The sequence below is a fragment of the Aplysia californica genome, unplaced genomic scaffold (assembly GCF_000002075.1).
Source record: "Aplysia californica isolate F4 #8 unplaced genomic scaffold, AplCal3.0 scaffold00499, whole genome shotgun sequence".
Classification (NCBI taxonomy): Eukaryota; Metazoa; Mollusca; class Gastropoda; order Aplysiida; family Aplysiidae; genus Aplysia; species Aplysia californica.
In genome coordinates, this window is record NW_004797769.1 from 432887 (window position 1) to 459510 (window position 26624).

Here is a 26624-nt window from a genome sequence, read left to right on the forward strand (position 1 = left end):
ACCCCCTTGCATCTTTTTAAAATTCTAAAGTGACACTGTCCAAGACATCCACCTGTCTAAGACAAAATTTTTCTCGACAACGGATGGCCCTATTGGAAACTTTCGACTGTATAACATCAGCCAGGTTTACTTGATTCTGTGAGTGCAGTTTTCATTGCATAATCTATCACATCCTAGTAAACATCAAGTCCTTTCTAGTGGCAGATCCGGACATAGCAAACGGCAGAGTGAACTGTTCTTCAGTGTCAGGCATGGTGATAATTCTGAGCCAAAAACTAGCATTTTCAGAAGCCATTAATTAGTATTTAGTCATTTTGTCCCGACTCATCCGAACCACACATTATCATGATCGATCATTTGGCATGTTGTAATAATGTGAAGACAATTTCAAACATGGTTGTTCGTAACCATATCAACAATTCAGAAAACAAAGTTAAAACTTGGAAATCTTGGAGAAAAAAATCTCACTTCACCTAAATGTCAAAGATAAAAATTCTTTAGAAAATGATAAAACATAAACAATGGTACGTCTGTAAAATAAAAAGACTAACATAAGCTTACACAGACAAATCATGACCTTTGCTCTACGAGTATGTGTAAATTTCTTTGTAAATGCCGATTTCCTATGGCCCAACCCTCCCAATGTTAATCATCCACCAGTCAGAGTCGATTCTTTCCTCCTCACAGGAAGCTCCTATGGTATTTCTTAGCTAAGCCAGAAAAGACCTATATGGAAACTGCAACCATTCTATTCATTTTTCTTAACCTAAAAGCTACAAGCTATTCAAAATATATCACATATAAAAGTTGGAATGTTTGATGATTGTAAAGGAGAAGCAAAAAGTTTATGTCCAACTGTGAAAGAACTTCTGTAGATAATACTTATGTCACAAACATAACATGATCAACATTAGACATACACTTGAATAAAAACCAGTTTACACTGCATAACAAACACTACTATGTCCTCAGCATACTATGTGCAACATGTGTATTTACACACAAACTACACACTTCTGCAAATACAATAATCATTGGCAATATCAAAACACTTTTTTTTAGCGACAAAGTTCGTTGTTTGACTGATGCAACACGACAGAAATCTACCACCTTGAACAAGAACAATACCAAAAAGTGGATTTCTTTCAAACTGTGCGTTGTCATGAACTAGCTGCTCTCATCAAGACCTGGACAAAAGTATTGACATATTCAATAAAGGGGAAAGAAACAGGAGTAGCCAGTCTTGAACATCAAATCAGTATTTTACAATCGATCAAGAGAGTCCACCTCCATCTCTGACTCTTTGTGTCAGGTGTGAAAACGACAAAATAAAAAAGCCACATCAACCCGTTAAAATGTATTCAGAAGTCCGAAAAGAAAGAAAAGAAGGACGTCAAGCCCATATACCAAAAAAAAATCAAAGAGAGGAGGCGGGAAGGTGTTGAATGTTGGGAACAGAAGCAGATGTGGCTTCAAATGAGACTTGAACTTAAGCATAAAACACATAGTGTAAACAATCTATACACTCAGCAAGATTCATTGTCATACTTGAAAAAAAGCATCTTGAGGTGAATAATACAAAGCTGTCTCGGAAATACAGAAGTACAACAAATTCTCTCCATTCTTCCCGCTACCAACAGTCTACACAACAATAAAGAGGCTGATTTTGTAAATATAGAGATTAAAACATATGAGGGGGTGAGATGCAAAACCCGCTAGACAAAATTTTGGGGGAAAAATTGAGATTTTTTGCTTATATAATAAATGCACATTGTTACCAAATATCAGATGCACAAAGTGTTTTCGACCAAAACCCAACACATACTTCATAAAAGCAACCAAAAATCCTTTTACGAATGTTCGTGTGTATAGATTTAGTAGCATTTAAAAAAGCTAATTTTTTCAAAAGTGCTAAACTGAATGTAGCGGGTTTTGCATCTCAGCCCCTCATATATTTATGTAGTGTTGGTACAAACTCTACATCAGGACATCAGACTTTGTTTACCTTCATCAAATCACAGATCTTTGACATTTAAAATTTTCATGGAAATTAAAAATATAAATGAAGAGTTCTTCAAAGATAATATGAAAAGTGAGTGGTAAATCTCCAGAGTTTTAAAAAAAAATTGTATTTCATTTTCACATCACATTATAGCTTGCACCATAGTCATGTCCATGAATATTTCCTTCATCATAATTTGGTGAGACCATCATTGCTTGAGAGTGAGCCTTTGTTGTTCTTCGAGTGGTTTGGAACGTCTATTACAGAAATGTGCGGCTTGGATGTAAATGTTCCAGAGTGCATGCGAAGTCCCTGTGAGGAAAGCATCGGCCCATCATAAGCATAGCGGCTCCTCTGAAAGAACAAAGAAAACAAAGGAATGAGGCTTCATAGCAAAAGACGTTTTCTGAACAAAGACTAATAATAATAATAATCATGATAATAGTTTGTTCGTTCACCATGAACTGATGATGACGTTTTAATATCTTTAGAAGAAAAGAAGTTATAGAATTTGCTAGCACAACAAAGACTATGATCAGAGTATCGACCAATAAAAGAAAATCTGAGCTCTCCTGAGAGAAAAAAAAAGAGAAAGAAAGAAGTCGTTAACAATATAACTATATGTAACAAACACTGAGACTATGATATCCATCAATATTAGAGAACATGACAAGAAAAAACAAAACAGAGACCCTTATCCCTTTCATAATTTCTGCTGTAAAGTAGGCCTACAGTGAAACCATAAAGGCTCATGAAAATAAAATCTTCACAGTCTATCAACAAACTTGCTGAAATAGATTTACTTGGTGAAACTGATTTTGTAAATGCAAACAATTTCTGTCTTAATTGAACCAGACTTGCCAACCTGTAAGAAATTGGATATTCTAGTACGCAAAACTGTCGGCAATACACAAATACACGTCAAAACAATCAAATACACAACTTTTGATTTTCTGGTAAGCAAGATCACCATTGCTCTAAACCCGCTGCTGAGCCCTATTCGGATTGTAAAACTTGTCCAAAGTCTCTACCTCTCCTTGAGGAAGGCCTGGAATTAGTCGGTGTTGCCCGATTCAAGTACTCATCGTGAGTTGAGAATATGCGAGCAATTGCCAATACCTCTTGTATTTCTCTATCAAGTATCGGAATTGGAAATTAATTAGCATTTGATAATGGTCGATCAGGTCTTTGGGTTTTTTTACAGCTGAAATCCCAGCATTTCATTTTAAAGATAAGCAAAACCATGATTCCCCAGCCTGAAAAATAAGCAAAGTGAATTTGGGGGGTTGGCAAGTCTGTTGAACCAACTTACGCAGTTATTTCTTGTGTCATGACATGGTTTCCAATCACAGAATACGATTTTAGAGATAATATAATAACATACATAGCCTTTGTAAGCACAAATTCCCACTCAACAGCAAGCTCTATGCTCGTTACATTTTATATTATAATCCTGGCAGACTTGATAGCATTGTCAAACAAATCCTTTTACAGGCCCTAAAACACTTAACATACTGACAAGATCTTTTGTTGTCAATGGCCAGATACCAAAAAATTGGTGTAAAACGCCTTTCCCAAGGACACAACATCAGGCCGAGCTACGTCTCGAACCCCTGAACCGTCAACTTCACTATTCAAAAGATCTTGTCAGTATATCAGTGTTCTAGCATCTATGAAATGGCAGCTTGCAAAGTATGCTTCCCAAGAAATTGACATTGTTTCAGAATGCTATCAGTTCTACTGGGGTAATATAGATTGTAAAGCACATAGAGCTTGCTGATGAGTAGGAATTAGCGTTGTACAAATGTTATCTATTAATAATATTATTATTAGAATTTGCAAGTCCAGTGGCCTAACCAGTAGGCTAAGACAGCCACCTCATTTTATGTACCACCACTCAGTCCGAGAATGTTATACCGCAAATTGAAAACTTCGGACTGTATAAATTTGAGAACCCACCTCACACTGACACAATCCTCGATAAGAAAATTGACACAAACTCCATCCAAACTAGTTTGATGATGGGAACTTGCCCCACACTACCAGGCCCATACCAAAATGGATTTGAAGTTTTTTTTTTAAGAAAAGGATTATGCAAAAATTACATTAAAATTTGTTGGACCAGGTATTTCAGCACTGAAATAAAACCAAGCAACAACAATATTATAAATTATATTGATATAATGTAGCTTACTATCCCTTTTTTTTAAATGTGGAGAAGACAAAAATACCGTAGAAATGAACAGCATGAAGATGAAAAGCTACATAATGAAAGTCTTCAGTCAACCGTTCAGTGTATTGCAATTCTCACTATCTTTGAAATTCCATTCATGAATTGAAGGCAAAGATTTTTATTTCAGTGAAGGGAAATAACCCAGACATTCGTCAAGCTTTGAAAGGGGACAGCAGAGTTTAACATCCCCTTTTTTGGGGGGGTCCAGGCACGGCATAAAAATAGGGTAGTTATCTATACGACAACATATTTGCATTGCAAGAAAAATTAGTAAATGTGTCTCGACACCATGAAATCAGACATTTCTCAATTTTGGGGCATATGGAGCTTTCGGTGTAATATTAAAGCCTGTTCATTTGCCTTGTTTTTTAATGAAAAAAATAACCATATAATAGGCCTATCTTAAATAGAAGTCCACATATTTGTAATTGAAGAAGGTGCATGGGGGTCTCCTGTCACCACAGGTAAAATTAGCGAGAAAATAGCTGTCAAAATTTGGCAAGTTCCAAAACTAGAATGTTCGTGCAAACTGCAAATTTACATATTTTGTGCCTTTGATCAACACTTTTCAATAAAAATCCAAGCAAGAATGTGTTTTTAAAAAAGACATAAAAGGTTTTGAGTCAAAAGCAAAAACTTTAATAAAAATAACCCAACATGCAGAAAAATGTCTGGGTTTTTTTTTCTTATTTTGATGAGCATCTGATTTCACCACGAAGCCATACAAATATGTTTAACCTTGCTCTCTGTGGTGAGAAGAAAAAATCACTGCTGCAAGCTGACAAAAAAACTTTTTTTCATTTTTGGTGCCAAACTTGCTAAATTGAAAGCCTGTTGAGTCACCCTACTTGTGTGAAAAAAATCAAAGAGAAACTGTGACTAGTTTCTGAATAAATTCAAATTCAAATTTTAGAAGAAAGCCTTTTTTAAATGGTGACACTGACGAAAAAGCCTCTTAATCTCGAAACTGCTGTGAATAAAAATAAAGGCGTTGTGTCAGCCTATGACAGATCAGCAGTTCACTTCCCTTCGGACAATGACACTAACCGTGAGTTTCAAGTGAGGTACAAAGCAAAAACTGAGAGTGATGGTGCTGTGATTGCTTTGTTGAGAAAGTGGCACATGTCAAACGGACAAAGCATGAGCTAGATTCCTTCTGGTTACTCAGTGTCTACAAAACAAACAACATGAAGAGAATACCCACTAACAAAATCAGTGGTGTAAGAAGCAACAGGTGAACGAGCAATATATTTGCTTCCTGAACCATGTGCATAAAATTATAGTAACTACATGATGAAAAGAAAAGACATTTAAAAAATAAAAACAATTCAGTAGAAATCCTACGCAGTAATAAAATAAAATTCTCTCCACGAGCGGCTCAATATCATAAGATCTCAATCTATATGTTTCAATAAGTTCCATTTCGATAAGCCAGGAGGATTTCAAATTAACTGTTGTTTCTACAAATAAATATCTGCTATAGATATAGAAACCCTTTGGTTACATGCATAACTAATATCTACCAACAGTTTATTTCATACGGCCTTACAGGTTATAAATGATTTCCACATACAATATGGTAGTGAACCATTCACAAATCTATCCCATGTGAACTACAGTAAAATATAAACTTCACAAGAGCACCGTTCCACAGCAACCAGTCTTCAGTCCGGGACAGGACTCGTTGTAAAAAATGCATGCGGTAAAACTACTTTTCCTCCTCCTTACATTCCTGCTTTTGGATTGAAACTTGAACTTGTCTGTACAGTACAAGCAAGCATTATCATGAACATGACAGAAATATAAATCTGCCCTGCCAAAAAAAAGAGAGTGCAGCAATTATTTTTAAAGGTACAGTTTATGCAATTTGTACAATTTTACAGGATAGCCAAAAAACTGAATGTTGTTACCAAGAAAACAAGATTTGTTTTAAAAGTTATCAAAAATTGTATTCTTAAAAATATTGACTTAGAATGTTTGCAAAGAGTTTGTTTTAAAAGTTATCAAAAATTGTATTCTTAAAAATATTGACTTAGAATGTTTGCAAAGAGTTTGTTTTAAAAGTTATCAAAAATTGTATTCTTAAAAATATTGACTTAGAATGTTTGCAAAGAGTTTGTTTTAAAAGTTATCAAAAATTGTATTCTTAAAAATATTGACTTCGAATGTTTGCAAAGAGTTTGTTTTCTTGGTAAAAACATTCAGTTTTTTTGGCTCTCCAGTAAAATTTCTAAAACTGCATATACTGTACTTTTAAAAATGATGGCAAAGTACACATTACCTCTACCTAAAAAAAAAATGAGTAATTCTATTTGATCCTAGTCTACAGAGAGGGTTAAAAAGTAATTTCTCTTGAGACAGCGACACTAAGGAACAATATTTCCTCCCACAGATTTATGAAGGTTCTGAAAACAATGCCCAAAATCTACAACATCGCCAAGTATTCACAACTCAAAACAAACAGCTGTACACGATAACCAAGCATTAACCAACCCAATTAGTTTCTATCCGGAGAACGGCATGCATCTTTAAAAATATGGCTTCCGCTTCCTTGACATAAGCATAATTCTGTTAGTTCTATTCTGGAAATAGCAAGTCACTAATTTAACATAATTTAGACTATGTCCAAAATATTACATGGGAGTTGAGCATGCACCACATTCCTCTCCACTACTCCAACTTCTTCTACAACAAAAGAGCAATAACCCCAGAAACACCCTGATCCTGTAAGCAGTGAGTAATCCATAAAAACATTCATTACTCATCACAGCTATGTAAACTCAGCCATCTTCACCACCGATATTGGCCCAAACAGCGGTACCCTTCAACCACCTATTACTAAAAATGCAATTGAAGCAACTCTTAAAACTACCCCTCTGGGGCAAGCAAGCAATGGTAACTAGCATGTCAAGTTTTGGAACCATTAGAAAATGACTGGGAAATTTTGCAATGGGAGGCAACACAAAGATGTTCAAGGCCTTTATACTTCATGTCTATCCACAATAACAAAAACTCAGAAATTTTAAAAAAGAACATTTATATGACTATAAATATTGTGGTTTATAAAAAGGGATAAGTAATTTTCTGTGAAAGCAATGCAAACATCCAGAGCCCATATGACATACATTGACATGCACTAAATGAAACGGTCAGAGAACTGAAAAAAAACTTCAACATGCTGACAGTCTCTTCTCAAAAACACACCCATTCAGAGATGATGGCCATCCTGTTTTGTTTCCAAAATGAGAGGCTTTGAGAAAATAGAAGAAAGGCTTTACAATATACAGTGACAATATGAACCCTTAGAAGAAAAGGCACATAAGCATATTTAATAAACATAGTGACTGAACTCTTTCACTACCAGGGTGTTTACCTCACCTGGAATGGATCTGATCTGTGACCTACTTTCTGATTCTTCCTACACTCAGATAAATCAAACATTGTGAGTTCAATTTTCAATGTTGGCCATCTGCATTACATATGAAAATAAAGGGGAAATAATTACCTATCTCAACATGTTGCTAAAAATGGCCCTTCTTCAGCCTGAGATTTCAGCTTCAATTATTACAAAAGTAGGACTGGTTTTGAAGCAGAAAATAGAACGCCGTGAAACAGCTCGTGGCCCAGCGTTGGGAGTAACACAAGCCATGAAACATGGCTCGCAGTAGAGAAAGAGTTAAGACAGATAAATAAAGAGACATCGCTTTTTCATAGTTATTTACCATTCACTATTTCTGATGAAAACAAAACAATGTATATGGCTAATTGTTACGTTCTTCAGTGTTATACACAGAAAACGTTAGTTCAACTCCTCCTATTAAAACTCCTCCTATTAAATATGAAGTTGTGGAGATTCTGACACAGGATCCTTGGGCCCAAGTCAAGAGGGAACAATTTGCACACAATATTGTATCCCTTGTGTGGAAGAGTTATTTCATCGCGTATATTCATCCATCAGTCCAATGAGGTGTGTATTTATATCCTACTGACCCAGGGCAAGACAAGACAGGCAGGGTTGAAATGATAAGGGGAAAATTGTTTTATAAAGAGTTTTGAGGCATTTGAAACACAATTACATTATGTGATTGCCAGAGATTAGAGGTGTTACAAGAGAGTAACAAACACAAAAAAGAAGGAGGAGAGATAACAATGATAGATGTCTGATAGGAAAGAAGGAGCAAACCACACCAGAGCACCCATCAACCACCCACAAGGGAAAATAAAGAAGCAAAAATTTAAGCAAGTGCTCTTCTCCACACCCACCAGTGATACATCTGCACGCCAAGTAACGCTATGAATATTATAACAAATCATTGCCAGAAATAATTTTGTGGGGCAGTACAGTTGTGCAGACAAACAAAAGCTACCCTCGAGGTACCACACCACCCTGAACACAGAAAAACCAATGTGGCTGCAAAACCATCAGACTTTATCATCAAATGGGCATCTCAAGTATACAATGGAAACAATGTTGCACAATCAACAAAAGACCCCACAACAATATGATTTACGAGGTTCCATCAAAGAGAAGAAATCACTACCACATGTACAGCCCATAAAACAAAAACACTTCTCCCAAGAGGGTCTGAGTAAAGAGAATCGCATTGACACAGTAATGGCCATTAACTTGTAATAAAACCAAACAAATTTCTCAACAGGGGATTTGAAAAATACTTTGACACAGTTATGGTCATCAACTTTTACGAAAAAAATAAACACTTCTCCACAGAGGGTTTGAGTAAAGAGAAACAGTCATGATCATAAACCTGTGAGAAATAGCATGAAAGACGTACAGAGACAACAAGAGGAAAGCAAACAAGTAAGACCAACCAGTTTCTCCTCCAATCCACCCGCTCTCTACAGTAATTATTGTAATTGCAGGTGTTTACATATCCCCATCTACTCATGATCCGCTTTTCACCGAGGAAGGCAATACAAAGAACCATATGCAAACAACAACAAAATTTTTAATACATAAAAAATTACAAAAAGAAAGAGACAGTCAAGAAATGATGTGTGAGTCACAACATAAGTATACAGGAAATACTTGTTCACACCACAGTACCGCCCTGTACTCACAGCTTTTCATTCTCCCCCCTTGGAACGGAACAAGAAAAAAACAAAAAAAGACAATAGGATTCATTATGCAAAAATATATAAACATTCCAAGCATCTAAGAGTCAGTTCTCTCAGAAATAGTTTATGAATGTTATTACTGCTCAGGAGAATAAAAAGATTCATTCCATTAAGAGAGAGACAGAAACAAAATATTTTTGTCAAGGTCAAAGAATAAAACAGATTCTTTCTATTCTATCAGGTGAAAGAGAAGAGAAGAAAGAATTATTTTGGGTGGGCAAGAGTTCATTATGCTGTCAACATCAGCGGTTGTTAAGCAGCAGTTAAAAGCAAGTGTAAGAGTGCTGTCACAGTTAACGAAAATTACAGATTCATTCTCAAAGGCGGGAGAAAGAAGAAAACATCCAACTGTTTTGGGGAGTTTTTTGAGTCCACACAGATTTCACAACAGATAGCTACCTCGGCGTATCCATTTGCCCCCTCAGAGTGTCCATTCGTCGTTGGCTCCACCACCTGACCACGACTCCCTGAATCTTTTACCTCCATGTTTATCTCCTCAGGGATCTCGTCTGCGTGCTTGTAGGCCGGGGGCCCAACAAGGCTCAGGACAACTGGCAGGAAGGCCAGACCGTGGAAAAGGCCGAAAATGACCACAGACGAGAAGACCTGTGGGTGGAGCAATTGAGGTTATAGGTCAGGGAGTCTGAAGATATAATGTCCCAAGATTCGTACGACGAGGCTTCAACTCTCACACACAAAGAGGCCATGTATGTGATTCATATAAATGATGACATGATTCCCATAATGGTACCATTTGATTCACATAATGAGGCACTATAATCGACATGAGGCCATATGATTCACATAAGGATACAACGTAATTCACATAATGAGGCTTTATAATTCACATAATGTGATTCATATAATAATACAATGAGATTCACATGAGGCCCTATAATTCACATCATGAGGCCAGGTAAATCACATAACGATACAAAGTGATTCACATAAAGATACGATGCGATTCACATGATACAATGCGATTCACATACTGAGGCCGTGTGATTCACAAGTAAGCCAAAGTCTCATGTACTATAAAATAAAACAAGAATAGATAACTTGGACATAACACTCACAAGTGTGCTACCCTGCGTTTTGCCAATTTTCTCATTTTGATATCAGAGTCATCATCAGACATAAAATGTAGACCAATACAGAACAAATACTGTCATGTATAGTAGTAGAACAGTACTACCAATATCAAAGTAAAGTAAAGTAGAAGACAAAAGTAGTAAAAATGCACCCAGTTTATGACTCCCTAAATTACAACTAGTTACTTTGTAAAGGAAAATGAAACAGACATGCTTTTCTTTCTTTTCTTTTTTTTTTTGGCCATCCCTATATGGCGAAAAAGTATAGATAAAGTGTTGTTCAGGGTAGAGCACAAATCAAACGACTGGATAGGGTGCATGGAATACATGGATGAACTTCAAAATACACGAAATACACAAAAAGTATTGCCTAATATAAAATGCACAAAAAAATTTTTTGAAGTGCATCATCAGTTTAGTTTTGGCATGTCTCATATATGTTGATGATATATATATATATTTGTTCAGCGCTATTTACCGATCAGCTGCGCTGCGTGTTTTAACAATCGTATAATTGCACAGCAATCAGAAGATTGCGTTAATATTTTATATCGTTGAAATAATTTTTTTTTAAATTCACTTCCATCTTTATTCTGTTACACACATCAAGGAACATTCACATATATTTTCAAAAGTGTAAAAATATGAAAATTACAATTAAAATTAACATATGAAACTGAAGAGCTCACAAGAATGATACAATGTCAGGTATCAAACTCGAAGTTCACATAGTACATTTAATTTATTTTATATTTTTAAAATAATATTTTTAAATTCACTTCCACCTTTATTTTTTTACTCACATCAAGGAACATTCACACATATTTTCAAAAGGGTAAAAATATGAAAATTTAAATTAAGATTAAAATAAAAATTAACATATGAAACTGAAGAGCTCACAAGAATACAACTATACGATCGTTAAAACGCACAGCACAATCTTAAAATTTCTGGGCAATTATACGATCGTTAAAACGCGCAGATTGCATCGATCTGTAAATTGCGTGGAACATATTAACATGTATGATTATGTCTGAATGTTTAGAATAAGAAAAGACTCACATTTCAGACATTCAGCTGTCAGTAATAAAATGGGAAAGCAATGCATTAACTGGCAAATACTTGTACAATACCAGCTACTTTTGTGGAGAGAATGTAAACAAAAACATTACTCAAAGCTACCAAAATACAGTAAACCAGCACTGACAGCTACCATAAATACAATTGAACCTGTTCTAAAAGCCACCTGAGCAAGATAACGTACAATCGCCTGTTAAAATGACCACTTCCCACTTTCATCTGGCAATTTTATTTTTACTTTATAGTGACAATATGCAAGATGTCCACCTGCCCAAGACAACCAATTTTCACCTCAATAATGGGTAGCTGTCTCAGACAATTTTGATTGTACAAGGCCCATTAGAAAACTTTGTCAAGATACCATAAAAGTTTTCCTTATTTCGCCCAGCTTCACTTGTCGTACAGGATAAGTGGATCATCTACGGATAAGAGCACTTCAGTTGAAGCCCTTAAGGTGTGCATTAAAACGCAAGGAAAGAGTCCAAATACTTTCTAAGCAGTTCAACCACTCACTCTAAAAAACAGCTGAAAGCCATAACTGGCACTGTTGACAAGGAGCACAAAGGCTAGGAAGGTGCTGAGGCCTCCATTGAAAACAGCAGGCCCAATGGTCTTCAACGTCTCAATGGCTCGATCTGAAAAAAAACAAAACCAGAATCAAATAAGCAATGTGACTCTAACTAGAAGCTTTAGAAAGTCTTTTAAAATAGAATTATTAAACAGAACAGCCATTACCAGAAGCTGAAGTCAAAAGCTTTTTTGTTTTTGTTTACATGTACACAATATCACTTCATAGGGAACTCACTCGTTAAAATCAGCCAAAACAGTAAGCAAAAAAGACATGTTTGTAAACTAATAAGCATCAACATACGTCACGCGAATTAATCAGCATTTTACTATGATTTAAATTATAGTCCTCAGTTACTTCCTTTTGACAATAAACACAAATGTTCTCATTGATAATAAAATACATATAACCACCACAAGAAAAATGTGTAACTTTCCTCCAGGTTGACAAGGTAAGCAATCCAAATGATAGTAACATGCCGATTAATTACTTAAATGTATCGTTGTCTCAAAACTATTTTGTCCAAAGTGTTCTTAACAATAGTTCTGGGGCGACGATATGTGGAAAGGTTTTAGTTTTCTAACATGCAATTTGTTGCTTATTGTCGTTGCAAAGTTTTTTTCACTTGACCTTGTGATACACACTTAATTTCTGTCATTCCTGAAAGTCTTGAAGTCATGGGCAAAAAAAGTAAGGGTGGAGTAGAGTAATCAGTTACAATTTCAGTCACCCTTTCCAGTCATAGAGGTGCTACTCACTATTTCTGTCTCCCCTGATAGTCATAAAGGTGTGTCCCACGTGTGCAGAGTAGTCAACAGCCAGACCCACGGACAGCGTGATCAGGATGCTACTGGCCGTCTCGATAGACGTGCCCCACAACTCCAGCACTCCACCAACATCCATCTGGAGAAGAGAGGATTGATTAATTGATTCATTCATTTATTTATTCATTCATTCATGGATTGATTGACTCTTTCTTCTATTTTTACTTTTTGAGACTCGCTGACAAAATGAGTTACTTCTCAGAATTTAACCCTATTGACGTGGATCCATCAAAGTTGTAGGTTGAGTTTGTACAGTTTATTGGTATGAAATAATAAGGCAACGTTAAACTTGAAGAAAATGGCGTTAGTTGAAAATCTACAAATTTGACCTATGTGTCAATTTTCAGCCAATATCTCAATTCGCGGATTGCGAGAAGTAAACCATTCTGTCAGCACACCTCATATTTATTTATAGATTCATTCATTCATTCATTTATTTATGAGTAGATTCATTCATTCATTCATTTCTTGATTGATTAATTGATTGACCAATCATTAACCTTGTAATTCTTATCCACACACCTAATAAATGGGGTGGGCTGCTTAACCTCGTTTGTCAGGCCAACCCATGCTGAGATGGATGCATGGACACAGTCAATAAAATTAATTTTTCTGAAAAGCAAGAGATCCAAATAACTAGAAACACGCTAGACTGCCATCACGTTGCAGTTAACTTTCACTTTATACAATAGAGAGTATGATGACCATTGCCTTTAGGGTTAAAAAGAACACTCATAAGAAGTAAAAGGAGCAGACAACACCAGAGTCTCACCAACCACACACTTCAGAATAACAATTCAGACGATATTAATTTCTTCATTCCATCAATCAGCTACTCATTCATACTATCATTTACTCTTTTATTCATTCACTAATAAATTCACTCATTCATCAATCTATCATTTATTCACTTATTAACTCATTCTTCATGCACTTCTTCTTTGATGAATTCATTTGCTTGCTCATTCATTTATTCACTCATTCACCAAGTCCTCTACACCACTGGGACAATGAAGTATCATTTCATCTTATCTCACCTTGTTCCTTCATTCATTTTTTCATTTATTCATCCATTCACTCAATCCTTCCTTCAGTGAGCACCTACCACAGTGAAGACCACACAGACAAACACCAGGAGACTGGTCCACAGGTTGGCCACAAGGACAATGGTCACAACAAGCACCGCCGACGCTGCCAGACCCAGGTTCCTCACCAGCTCCCCATACAGAACCTTGAGAAGAAATTAGGGCGTTACATTTATGAAAATTCATCACTGACTCAATATTTGGAAATCTAGTTTTGTAAAGTAAGAGTTTTACGATGCTCGCAACTGTGTACGGTCATATGAGCACACTAAACACAAGTTGGTAGCATTCACAACAGTTCACAGTACGGTTTGGTTTAGGTCAATGAATATATTTTTAAAATTTTACAGTGAAAATTTATATCTTAAGATGACAATTGACATTACATTAAAATAACAGATTACATCTTTGTGTAAAGGCAATGGCCTGATTTGAACTCTAAGGAAAGAGTAGCAAATCACATCAGTATGACTCATTCATTATATGCAATGAAAATGTAAGACAGACAGACAGACAGAAACAACAGAGGGACAGAAACAAAGTAAAACCAACCAATCCCGCCCTCCAACCACCCACAATGCTTAATCATCGCCTCAATTAATGTACATGAGGGACAAAGGGAGCTTTTTAATTTCCTCACAACAAGGAATGATCCTTTTCTTTTACCACTCAAGAACACACATTTCTGGATCAATAACATGAATACACATTTACATATCACGAGAAATATAATAACAGCGGTAAAGCATTGGACATTCTAAAATAATTCTTTGACATATCAAAGAGATTCAGCGAACAATTAACCTCCAGACAACAGAAGAACATGGTTAGATAGCAAGAAAGGAGATGATAAGAGAAAATTTTAGAGAAGAAAGTTTCAGGTTGCATGTCAGGTTTCAAACCCCAGGACCAATTGAATGAAAGGCGAACACCGTAACCTCTAGACCACGAGAGCCCCCAATCTCACCTTGTCTGTTTCATAGCTGAGATAGGCGCGGGCGTAGGAGAAGCACATGTACTCAGGCATGTCTGGCCCCGTAAATCTGGGGAAGCCTGAACTGTCGATCAGATATCTCACTCCATCCATGGATTTGATGCTGTCTTGAGAATTCTCCTCCCTCACATGTGTCAGTGTGATGTACGATCCCTGGGGAAAGGAAGATTCGTTTCAGGAACTGAATGGGTGGTTGGCAGGTGCTCTGGTGTGGTTTGCTCCTTCTTTCTTATCATTCATCTATCGTCCTTTTCTCCCCTCCTCTTCAGCACTTATACGGCCTAATTGTGTTGCAAGTGCAGTAAAACACTTACTAAAACAAAACAAATTTCATGAACTGCTTGCCTCCTCCTAAGTTTTGTTTCACAAAAAGACTTCTAAAGTTCTAAACAAAATTAGCCAAACTAATTCAGACTTGGAAAAAAACAATCCTATTCTTTCGAAGACTTGCAAAAAATTGTAGCTTTTCTCTCTCCTTTCCTCAACCCCTTCCTCCACAACCTTCTAATAACAAGTTGTTGGAATAGTAAAAATACCTCAAACTTCACACTTTCAATATTATAACAGGGTTTTGTTTCAGGTACTAAAAATCCAATTGGCTGAGGGTAGTTTTTTTTTTTTTTTCTTCTTAAAAGAGCTTAAAAAATTACTTATGAAAGTGTGCTATGGCTGAGGAGATAATTTCTCTTACCACAATGGACACCGGTTCTGATGTGGAGTTGAAGTTGACAAAAGATGAAAACCTCTGTCCCATGGGAGAGCGCAGAAAACCCCACAAAGTCTTGTAATATTGTTCCTCTGAGGTAATATTTATTCCTGAAACAGACAAATTGTTGCCATCAACTCTCCCATCACAAGGACTGAAATAGACAAATTGTTGCCATCAACCCTCCCATCACAAAGACTGAAATAGACAAATTGTTGCCATCAACTCTCCCATCACAGCAACTGAAAAAAGACAAAATGCCATTAACCCTCCCACCACAGCGACTGAAAAAAGACAAAATGTCATTAACCCTCCAATCACAGTGACTGAAAAAGACATATTGCTGTCATTGACCCTTCCTCTATAGCAATTTAAGTCCAAGAGAATACATAATCAGTATTCTATAAACTATTTTTAAAACAGAATTGAATATCGTTACTGTGGCAAGAATACCGAGCACTATTTTTTAACTTAAACCATACAATGACAATGGGTACAAACAGAATTACTCAATTTCCTCGCAACAAGGAATGACCATTTTCTTATACAACACACACACATTTCTGGATTGATAACAACAGCAACCTGAATAGATAACAAGGAACACACATTTACACATCACGAGAAATACAATAATCAAACAGCACTAAAAACAATCAAATTAATATCTTCCGTTAGGACAACTGGGGAAACTCGAATAAAAAACAGTAACATTTTTTTTTTTTAATGACTTGCACGAAATCATAGTAACTTAAATTCATAATCATGAACCACCCACCTGACGTGACAAGATAATTGTGGTATGCTGAAAACCAGGAGTTGATGGTTCCATTCTGAACATATCTGCTGTCCACCAGCCTTTCCTGGAGGACGTCCAGGCGACCTATCTCGTGGAAGTAGTTGAAACCGCCTGCAAGCACAAGGCATGCATAGTTGTATGGATTCAAAACCACCTTCAACACTGGAAAGTTATTTTTCTCAAAAGCACAAAAAACACAAAAAAAGACTGGGACGCTCACTGGAAGTTAATTTTTCAATGAGACCATAACACCTTGAGTAAAAGTTTCTATAATACACATTGGTAAAATTTTTTCATCTGAATATCTTGGGTCAAGGATGAAAACATTACATAATCCACTATGACATTTCCCATTGTATGAGTGGCTTGCCCATAGCCTTTTACACTAAACGATGCATTCACATACATCTAAAAATCACAAAGTCAACAGGGATAAAAACACATTGATAATTATAAATTATTGAAAAGTAGAAGAAAAGCAAGCTTGCTCATGCCAACAGTAAAGGACAATGTTTTTTCATTAATCTCTACTCAAATAATAAAATTTCCAACTTCAAAGTATTCATTTTTCTTGGAATTCAGAAAAAAAACCTTCTAAAAACAAATAAAAAGTTTTAAATGCTTTGCTTGTTTTTTCAAAGCAAGGGGAAAAACGATGGACTGTGTAAAATAGTATTGACTAGAAGAATGGAAGGAAAAAGAGCCAGAGGAGGAACAAGACACCAACAGTCAATTATTACTAAAGACTGGACATGAGAAGAAGGCCAGCTGAGTGCCTGACAACAGAACAGGACAGATTGGCTTGGGGAGCCTACGACAACAGCAAACAATAACACAAAATAGAAGAAACTGATAAACTTACCGCAGTAAATACTTGCGTCTCTTCCTTGCTCTTCAAAGTAAGCTTCCTGAGCTCTGGTAAACGCAAAGGCATATGAGTCACTGGGTAGGTACAGGGACACATCAAAGTTCTGATCCATCTTGACAAATCGCCAAATGCCGAGGGAAGCCATTGCCACAGCCAAGAATATGATAAAGATCTGTGCAAAGAAAAAAGATGTTAAATGAAACCTCAAATTAAAGAAACCCTACTAAGCAGAAATTCAGATAGTATATCATGATGCATAATAACAAATCCTTCCCCTCTTTCCTGTTGTTGTCAAATGAGTCAAAAACAAAAACAAAAGAAAAACCCAAAACACTCACTATCTTGGAGAGAACAATGTTTATCCCGCCAAGCCCTGCACCAGTAGTGTCAGAGAAATTGTGCAATTTTGTTGGACAATGCTTGAGAACAAGCAAACCAAGCTAATAAAGGAGCGTATTCATTTTCAGAAAGTATTGCTCATTTGAGAAATTGCTGAACAAAATTTACGACCCAATAAATCAGCCGTCGATACTAGGAGGGTAAAACAAGAGACAAGCAAAAGAGCAAAAGGAGCAAGTGAGACCATAGTTTCTTTCAAAACCCAAAAAAATCTCTCAGAAAAAAACAAAAACAGAAGCTCAAAACAAATATAGCCGAAATTGTCCAAGATAGCCACCATATGTATAAAAATGATTGTCATAGACAAATGGACGCCTTGGAAAAATATGCCCCAAAAAAAGCAAGGGGAGAAGTGGGAAGTAGTCGTTTGTACTGTGATTACCTTAGACAGGTGACGGTAAGAGCAGTTTGGACTATACAAATTGTCATGTTCTCCTGAGAAAGGAATAACTCAAATTTCTTTTTCATTCAAACAAGGTCAAATGGAGTTGCTCATTTGTGTTGGGAGAGCAATGAAATCAGCGTATGGACTAAACACTTAACACTACTTACTTTGACAGGCAGGCGTGTGATGAAAGGGCCATAAAATTTCCCAAAGAAGGTTTGTATGATGGACTTTCCTGTGCTGCATTCATACGGCTCGTACGTTGACGAGTGTCGGTAACAACATAAGCAGGCATCACGACGCGCTCGCCGCCTTCGTTCGTCGAGAGCTAAGGCCCCGATGAACAGTGTAGACACCAACAGGTACAGTGCTAGGATACCCAGGGTGGCATACAGGCAGAAAGAGCTGAGGGCAGGAATTACCTGAAGGGGAAAAAAAAAAGAAAAAAATTAAGATGAAAACATAATTTTCTCCCAACTTTAGACTATCAAAGCAGGCTCATATGACCTTATGCAGTCATGAGTGCTGTAATTACCCATTTTAAAAAAAATACTATCAAAGCTTTATCACTGTTCAGGGTAACAGATCAGAAGCTGAAATATTTCATAGCTACAGTCGAACCTGTGTAAGACGGAATCGCAAAGGAAAAAATTCCTTTAGACATTCTCCGTCTTAGACAGGGAAATTTAGGGAGGGGGGGGTTCAGAGGCCCAGCCGGTGGGAATAAGGGTCATTTGTCCGGTCGGCAAGCAGTTGTCAAAACTTCACACCTCTCAACTGCTATCCAGTCTGATGAGGACACGCGTCAGTCTTACTTATCCAATTGCCACCAGTGCTTCCATTTTGTAGGACCACTGACCTATTAAAAACAGAAACGTTTGAACATCTCCTTTGCTTCTACCCTTAGCCTCACCCATCGGTGTAACAACAAGCACAGTCAACCAATGCCACCCCTCACTGCCATGTAACAATGATTCGAGGAACTCTTTTCTAGGCAGGTCATACAATCAGAGCAGCAAGCATTGGTCATACTGATTTCACATCTCTAGCTTCTGGCTACCCAGGAAAGTTTTCGTAGTGGCTCGCTACTGGAGCACTTTCACTGGCACTTGTGAGATTTCACACCCATACTTCCCTGAGCATCTGCGTCGCTCAGGGCTCACATAGATGGGGTAACATATCTACCCCAAAATTGCACCCCTATTCCCCTTCCTCGCCCGGCGGCATGGCGTTAAGTTAAGAGTCGGCGGAACCAAACTTGCGAGTTTTGTTTCAAATCAGGGCTGGATGGGAAAAAGCATTTTCCGTCTTAGGCAGGTAAAACCTTGGAAGGAAGCGGATTTTTCTTTCCGTTTCCATGTTGGACAGCTTTCCGTTTTATAGATCTACAGGTATTTAAAGAGGAATATATCAAGAGGGGAGCAGGGAGATTCTGTTAAGACAGGATTCCGTTTGACACAGGTTTCCGTTAAGGCAGGTATATTAGAGATACCAGCATTAAAAAAAACAGTTTCAGATGTAATAGCTGCATAGTATCACTTATGGTTTGACTCTTTGCCATTGTACACAAAATACTCAAGCTTGATTCCTTGGGTGGGGAAATTCTTTATCCAGAACCTCCCTCATCTGTCTGCCGGGATATTGTACCTCATTGAGCTTGGGTTGACACTAACAAGAGGGTCAGAGCAAAACACCTCCTAACCTATACAAGATACTCTGCATCAGAGGAATGACAGAGATACTCAATAAAATATCTTTCACACACGGCAATAGAACTCGATATCTTTTGAACACAATCATGTCCAATGATACAAAATCACTTACAGTAGTGGCCCCGATGCCAAATGCCACCATATCCGTGATGGACGTGACTGTGATGGAGACACCGGCCCGGCTCAAGGTCACGGCTATTTTGTTGGGGGTCTCCAGCTTCTCTTCCTCCGGGCTCAGGTTCTTCCACGTCTCGATTATCACAAACATATCATCCACACCGATACCTGGCAAAGGAAAGAAAAACACAAGTACAGTGGTCTCAGTCTAAGAACTAGACGCCTTGAAACTCAGTCTGCCTCAGAGCTTTTGTTTTGGTTTAGTAAGAGTTTTACGGCACTTGCAACACAATTAGTTCATCTTGTTCTTGTTTAGTTTTAGTAGAGGTTTTATGGCGCCCGCAACTGCATAAGGTCATACGAGTGCCAGAAGATTAGAGGTGTTACAAGAGAGTAACAAACGTAAAAAAGAAGGGGAGATAAGGACGACAAATGTTCGATAGGAAAGAAGAAGCAAACCACACCAGAGCACCCGCCAACCACCCACTAGGTCATCTTGTAACACAGTTAAGTCATATATAAAAGCCAATGACTGGACTGCCATAAGCTGACAAAACGCCTTTTTTCAGTTTTCCGCCAAAAATTTTTATTTGCAAAATTGAAAGCCTGATCAGTTACCCTACTTGTGTAAAAAAATCAAAGTGAAACTGAGACTAGTTTTTGAATAAATCAAAATAAAAATTTCAAAATCACTCTATTTCTAAATGGTTTGGCTGACAAAAAACCTCTTTATCTCGAAACTGCTGTGGAGAAAAAAGGTGTTTTGTCAGCTTATGGCAGTAGAGGTGTTACAAGAGAGTAACAAACACAGAAAAAGAAAGAGAGGTAAGGACAACAGGTGAGTCAAAGAGCTTGTTTTTACGTCTTGACATAAAATGTTTCTTTGTGATCTACAAATGTACGAAAGAGGTAAATAAGGATCAACCTGCTTAAAAACCAGGCATTATCAGAGTGGCAACCTCCAAACTCATTTTGTTATAAAGCCCTTAACAAATTCCAAAACAAGTCCACATGCATCTCAGCTCAGCCATACCTAAGAGCAGAAAAGGCATGATGGTCTGTATAGGGCTGTAGATGATGTCCAGGGCAGTGGCAATCCCGTACGCCACTAGGATGGACAGACCCACACACGCCATGCCACTCAAAGAAATATAGATCTGTTGAAGAACAACATACATCAGAAAAATATTAAATTTAAAAAAAAAAAGAAAGTCACAGAACGATATACGTGTGGTGAATGACAAGAAGCACAATACATGTACTAATAATAAAAACAAAACATTTCAGTTTAAAGATTGTCTTTCCCTCATCAAGCCACTCGGAGAAATAGAACTGAGAACTGGTGACAAAAAACAACAGTACAACACCACTCAAATATTTCATTGGAAATTGCTTTATTCTCTTTAACTGTTTTTATCCTGGCAAACGGAGTTTACGACACTTGATTCAGAGTCACTTTCATCAAATTAGTCTCATTCCCCCTCACAACCCAGCACCACTTCAAGAAGTACTTTGTCAGTCGTGAATGTGCATTTTCGAGATATCTTTCAAGCTTCTACACACATCAAAAACAAAGAAACCGCTGTTCATTGGAAAATGTAAATATTCTGACAGAGCTAGCATCGCCGTATTTGTGTATTTTGGTAATAACAAGCAGAACTAGCTGTTAAACGTGACCGTATAGCTGTTTCGAGTTTACTCGTAGCCCCGACTGGTCCTCTTTATGAGTATACTTGTAGCCCAGATAAAAATAGTTACAAGATAAATATCCGTTTTGCAACAAAAGTCAATTAAAAATAATAGATACACCAAATATATCATTTCTAAATTTTATTTTCATGTTGCAGCAAAAGAAAATGTGCCCTGTCCTAATAAAGACTGTAACATACGTGTCATGACATGGTAGGATCAGGCACTCATCAATTTTTGCACATATGGAAATATTTGTATCATCTAATAGCCTCTTCATTTGTCTTGCTTTTGACGAAAAAAATATCCATCTATCTTGGAATAGAAGTCGAGATATTTAGGATTGAAGGTGGTAGGGTCGTCTGGTTTCAGACGTAAAATTAGAGAGAAAATGGCCGCCAAAGTATGCCAACTGCCATAGCTAGAAACTCCTTGGGTGCTGGAAATGTTCACTTTTTGTGTTTTTAAATGGACCTAAAAGGTGTTGAACCATTTTTTTTCCCAAAAAAAAAATTCTCAAACCGGTGGAAAAATGCTGGTCTCTTTGATTTCATTATTTTGACGAGCGCCTGATTTCACCACGATGTCTCACATATTTTCAATGTTTAACGCCTCATCAAGGCAATGTAAATTATTGAGGAATCGAGCCAATTCAATCCTGTCTGTCAAGGTCAATCCAGTCTGAGTGGGAAATGGAATCCCAACAAACAGACGGAGATACAGTTGAACCTGCTGTAACCAAAACCTGCCCAAGACAATCACCCATACAAACTAACACCTCTCCTTACTCTTTGCAATTTTAGTATATCATGTCAATGTCTGAGACTTAACCTACAAGTAGGTAGCGTAAACACGGTCTTGCGGGCACTCGCGGCCTTCCGACCGCGTGGCATTGGTGAAATCGGGGTAATTTCAATCGTTGTTTCTTTGCTCTTTCGCTATAAAACACAAAATGCTGTACACCTTGTAAAAGTTCAGCTTTTCTTCGTTACAATGGTGTAAGTTGTTTATATGTCCGATTATTAGGAGCTGGAGAATCGCCGAGGAAAGCGTAGCCCCTCGTGGTCGGCCGGTTAAAAAATTGACACGCGTGCATTCAAATGCTTCGCTAAACGAGGGATGATTAAATACCGTCTTTTCTTCGGCAGAGAACTGTAGAGTTTTAAACGGGCTTTCCCGAGGTATATTTTTAACCATTGGCCTTTAAATAGAAAGCCTTTAAAAACACCGTCTAAATTTTTTAAGATAATTTTTTACACGAAATATGTAAAATGCCGGCTTTAAAAAAGTATTAATTAACTCTTATCCTGTGTCTGTGCCCAGATGCGTATCTTATCAGCAACCGATTACGTCGGACGTGCCGGGCAGGCCGCCGGGGTCACTCAGTGTGTACTGTTGGTGTACAGAGCGCGCGCCGGGAAACGTGTGTTTTCGCCATGAATACTGCGGGAGTGTGTTAACTGATGATGAAAATAACGCTCTATCTTTCATAGCTTTTTATTTATAAAGTGTTACAATCACATGAATAACCCCCTCTCACAAGCTGATAAGACATTACGAGTAGTTACGCCCATTCGAATAACCTTTCTGGACGCTCTTGTTGTTATGATTGACCTGAGGTTCGAGTTCGAAAGGGGATAATTTAGGTCAATTTCCGAATGTTTTACCCTCTAATTGTTCTTTGCACCTGCACAATGGTATTCAAAACTATCAAACAAGCTTATTTTTTATCAGGTAGTATCATTTCATACAAAATCAAGCTAATTTGAAATATTTGGTATTGAAAAAATGGAAGTCTTGTTTCCTGGCTATCTAAGTGGGTCAATTTCTTCTATAATTTCATTGGACGAACATCTGGAGCCACCAACTTCGCATGTTTTCAATGAGACGTATGCCTTGATTACGAACCAACGCAGGTGGTTCTAGAAGAAGGCCACAAACACACACAAACTCAATCAGACTGACGCACACACACTTGACCAGCGTGAATGAGGATCCGACTCAGGACCCGATTGACACGTAAGAGGATGTGCGCTGCGAGTGCGCTGAGCCAGGTGCTACACTGATTCGGGACCAGAATGTAGGCGAGGTGCCGAAATAGGCTTATCGGGAGACATAAACCCGGCTCCCGCAGGATGAGGGTTAAAAAATCAGTTTATTTCCTATTAGAATAAAGTAATCAGTTTGGAATTATTTTGCATCAATCATTCCGCGAGACTCGGAAAGCATGTGACCCCCCACGCGGGGTACACTACAGTATGGAGCCGACTCACTCGCCGCTGGAGGCCGGTGCGGCGCCGCCCGGGTCAAAGCTCATTGTTTTTGTCGAAATAACGATAGATCATCGTGTTTGAGGCGATAAAATACTGATTTGTAATGCACTCACAGTCTTGAAAAAAATTAGGCTCCATATATTTGTTATAGTGATTGTACTGTTAATGTGGAGATGTTTTATGCATTTGGTACTCTTTTATTATCTGTCAAACATGTGGTTGCAGCCAGTGACTGACTTTAACAAATTTGATCAAATTTTAAACAAATACCATTTTCTTAAAAATTGACTGAGAGGTTAAAGAATGGTACCAAAATGCTCAGTGGATATAGGCCTTTCAAACGGAACCGATAAATTTGGCATACAGCTACTTTGAAAATTTAGTTTCTGGTACCTACTACAAAGGACAACCACTTTTCTCCTCAAAAATGGGTGGTCATCTTAATCCATTTCGACAGAACTTGATAAAATAATGTAGCCTACCCAGAATCTGACCTACATCTTTTGCATGCAGTTGGGAAGAACATAGCCATTCATCCCGATCGCTGGTAAAGACGGTTACTGTCTAATATTCTCAATACTCAATTATTTTGAGTGAGATAGCCTTCCGTACCTTATGTTCAATGAGATTAAATTTCCCCAGGGAGAGAATCACATAGATAAACACAATGCTGAACCCAGCGGTGAGCAGTTTGATGTCACTGTTTATGGCTCCAAAACCCTCATCATCAAAACTGGGGAAGATAAACAAAGAGAGACAGAAAAGGGTGTGATAAAAAGAGGCTCAGTTTTTCACTCACATAAGTGTCACAATATATAAAAATTACAAATAAGAATACCGGAAATAAAAAATAATATGTGTATCCTTTTTACTACTGTCTTAAGATATAAAAGAATTACTACTCAACCAGTTTGTAGTTTCAATTTACAGTGGAGTTCAGAAAGTTTTGTCCACTCCTATGTACAGTTTCTCATCAATACTAAAACTACCTTTGCCACTGTGAATGATGTATAAAGGACAACAGTGAGCATTCCTGCAAAAAATTTTAGTCTTGAGTACATAGAAAAGTACAATATCACTCAAAAATCAAAAAAGAATTTGTTGAATTACATATTTGACTATTTAAAAAGTAACCTCTTTCTATAACAGAACAAAGATTTACCTTACATTTTTTAAAATGTTACGTGCAAGCCATAAAAGCATCAACTCATACCTGCGGATTAGTTTCAACTTACCTGCGGCTGGCATAGACATAGGTCTTTGATATGTTCTCATGGCCTCTAAGAGCCATGTCAATCATTTTCTTTTCGAACCCTGCAGCGTCTGAGTTCTTACACAGACAAAAAGAAGAAAAAATAAACAGAGTAAGATGAGACTTAAAAACAGCACTTTGAATTCATCACTACATTTCAATGAAAAAGGACGATAGCTTAATGGTACAAAAAGTAAAATCAAAACTTCAAAATCCTCAAACAGACCTATACACTGACTTGTCAAAGCAGTAAACCCTAACAGTCCTCAGAGCCTAGAAAATTATACAAACAAAATTTCCTCAAAGAAACGATACAATTTATTATCCGTTCCTCAAACAGAAGACAGAGATTCATATCATCATAATACAAGATGCGTTTCAACAACACACACAAAATCTTGTGTTAAGCTCAACACTGCAAATCAAGCTAAATGGGAGGAGTGACCCATGGGGACCATTTTCTATGTTTGTTGCCCAAGATCAAATCTAAGTACACATATAAGTTAGGCATAGGAATATCTCTCAATACACAATTTTATTTTGGCATAGCTACAGCGGATGCTATGGAAACAGCCGCCATCTTGAAAATAAACAATGAATTTCAAATCCCTACGGCTTTCTTATTTACGGATCAAATTTGACCAAATATGGTGAGAGTATACCTGAACCAGTCCCTATCAATGTAATAGACAGGGTTTTTTTAATGAGTGCAAAAGAAAGAAAAAATCTGAGAATTTTCCCAATGTATAAAAATTCTTTTCTGAATTTAGGTTGCATTATCGCTTGCCAATGGAAAAGCATTTTTTTTTTCCTCAAATATCTGTTTCCTGAAAGTTTCATGTTAAAAGGATGAAAACTAAGGAAGGAGTAGGGAAAAACTGCAAAAAAATGACATTTTGAAAAAAACGACAATTATTGTGAAAATTCACTATATTTTTAACTCTCCCTGATGTTTTCAAAGGCAATTTACCAGGAGAATAAAGACTTTTTCAGATGTCTCCTTGCTATTTTTAGAAAAAGAAGTGGTTGATCTTCAAAATTCAAGCAACATCTCAATTTGCATAGCTTGACCGAAAATCTACCAAACTGAGGGTCGCTCCTCCCCTTAACAGGTCCATAGTCTTAAACATAATATACATGTTCCCAGTCAGTTTATCTGGGGCGGGTTACAGAACAGTTTCCATACAATTCAATTTGCTTCCTCTTAATGAAAGCAATAAGAAAAGATCAACCCAGATCAATGTGGGTAAAAAAAAAACCCAAAAAAACACAGGATGTAACTCAATTCTGAAACATAATAATATAGTCTTGCACGACTGATAAAAGCATTTCCTTCCACTTGTTGAGATTCAACTTGTTTTATTTTTTTGTTGGGTTTTTTTTGGGGGGTGAGGGGGGTTCTTTTTTTGGG

The 26624-nt window shown here is 37.2% G+C and overlaps 1 protein-coding gene across 2 annotated transcripts in view; it reads right to left on the reverse strand.

Annotated features, from left to right (window-relative positions):
* Nucleotides 1-12: 12 nt before the first annotated feature.
* LOC101859355 (protein patched homolog 3) overlaps nt 13-26624 on the reverse strand; it is a 43105-nt gene continuing 16493 nt past the window's right edge. For both annotated transcript variants that reach the window (XM_013086743.2, XM_013086744.2), the window contains exons 7-20: nt 25197-25291; nt 24574-24694; nt 21033-21156; nt 19995-20167; nt 18338-18592; nt 17381-17558; nt 16498-16629; nt 15705-15829; nt 14987-15166; nt 14040-14165; nt 12869-13013; nt 12056-12177; nt 9771-9977; nt 13-2356 (exon numbers count right to left, since the gene is read on the reverse strand). In XM_013086743.2, coding sequence (XP_012942197.1) covers nt 2192-2356; nt 9771-9977; nt 12056-12177; nt 12869-13013; nt 14040-14165; nt 14987-15166; nt 15705-15829; nt 16498-16629; nt 17381-17558; nt 18338-18592; nt 19995-20167; nt 21033-21156; nt 24574-24694; nt 25197-25291 — 2148 coding nt within the window. In that variant the 3' untranslated portion in view covers nt 13-2191. The remainder of the gene's footprint in view (nt 2357-9770; nt 9978-12055; nt 12178-12868; nt 13014-14039; nt 14166-14986; nt 15167-15704; nt 15830-16497; nt 16630-17380; nt 17559-18337; nt 18593-19994; nt 20168-21032; nt 21157-24573; nt 24695-25196; nt 25292-26624) is intronic.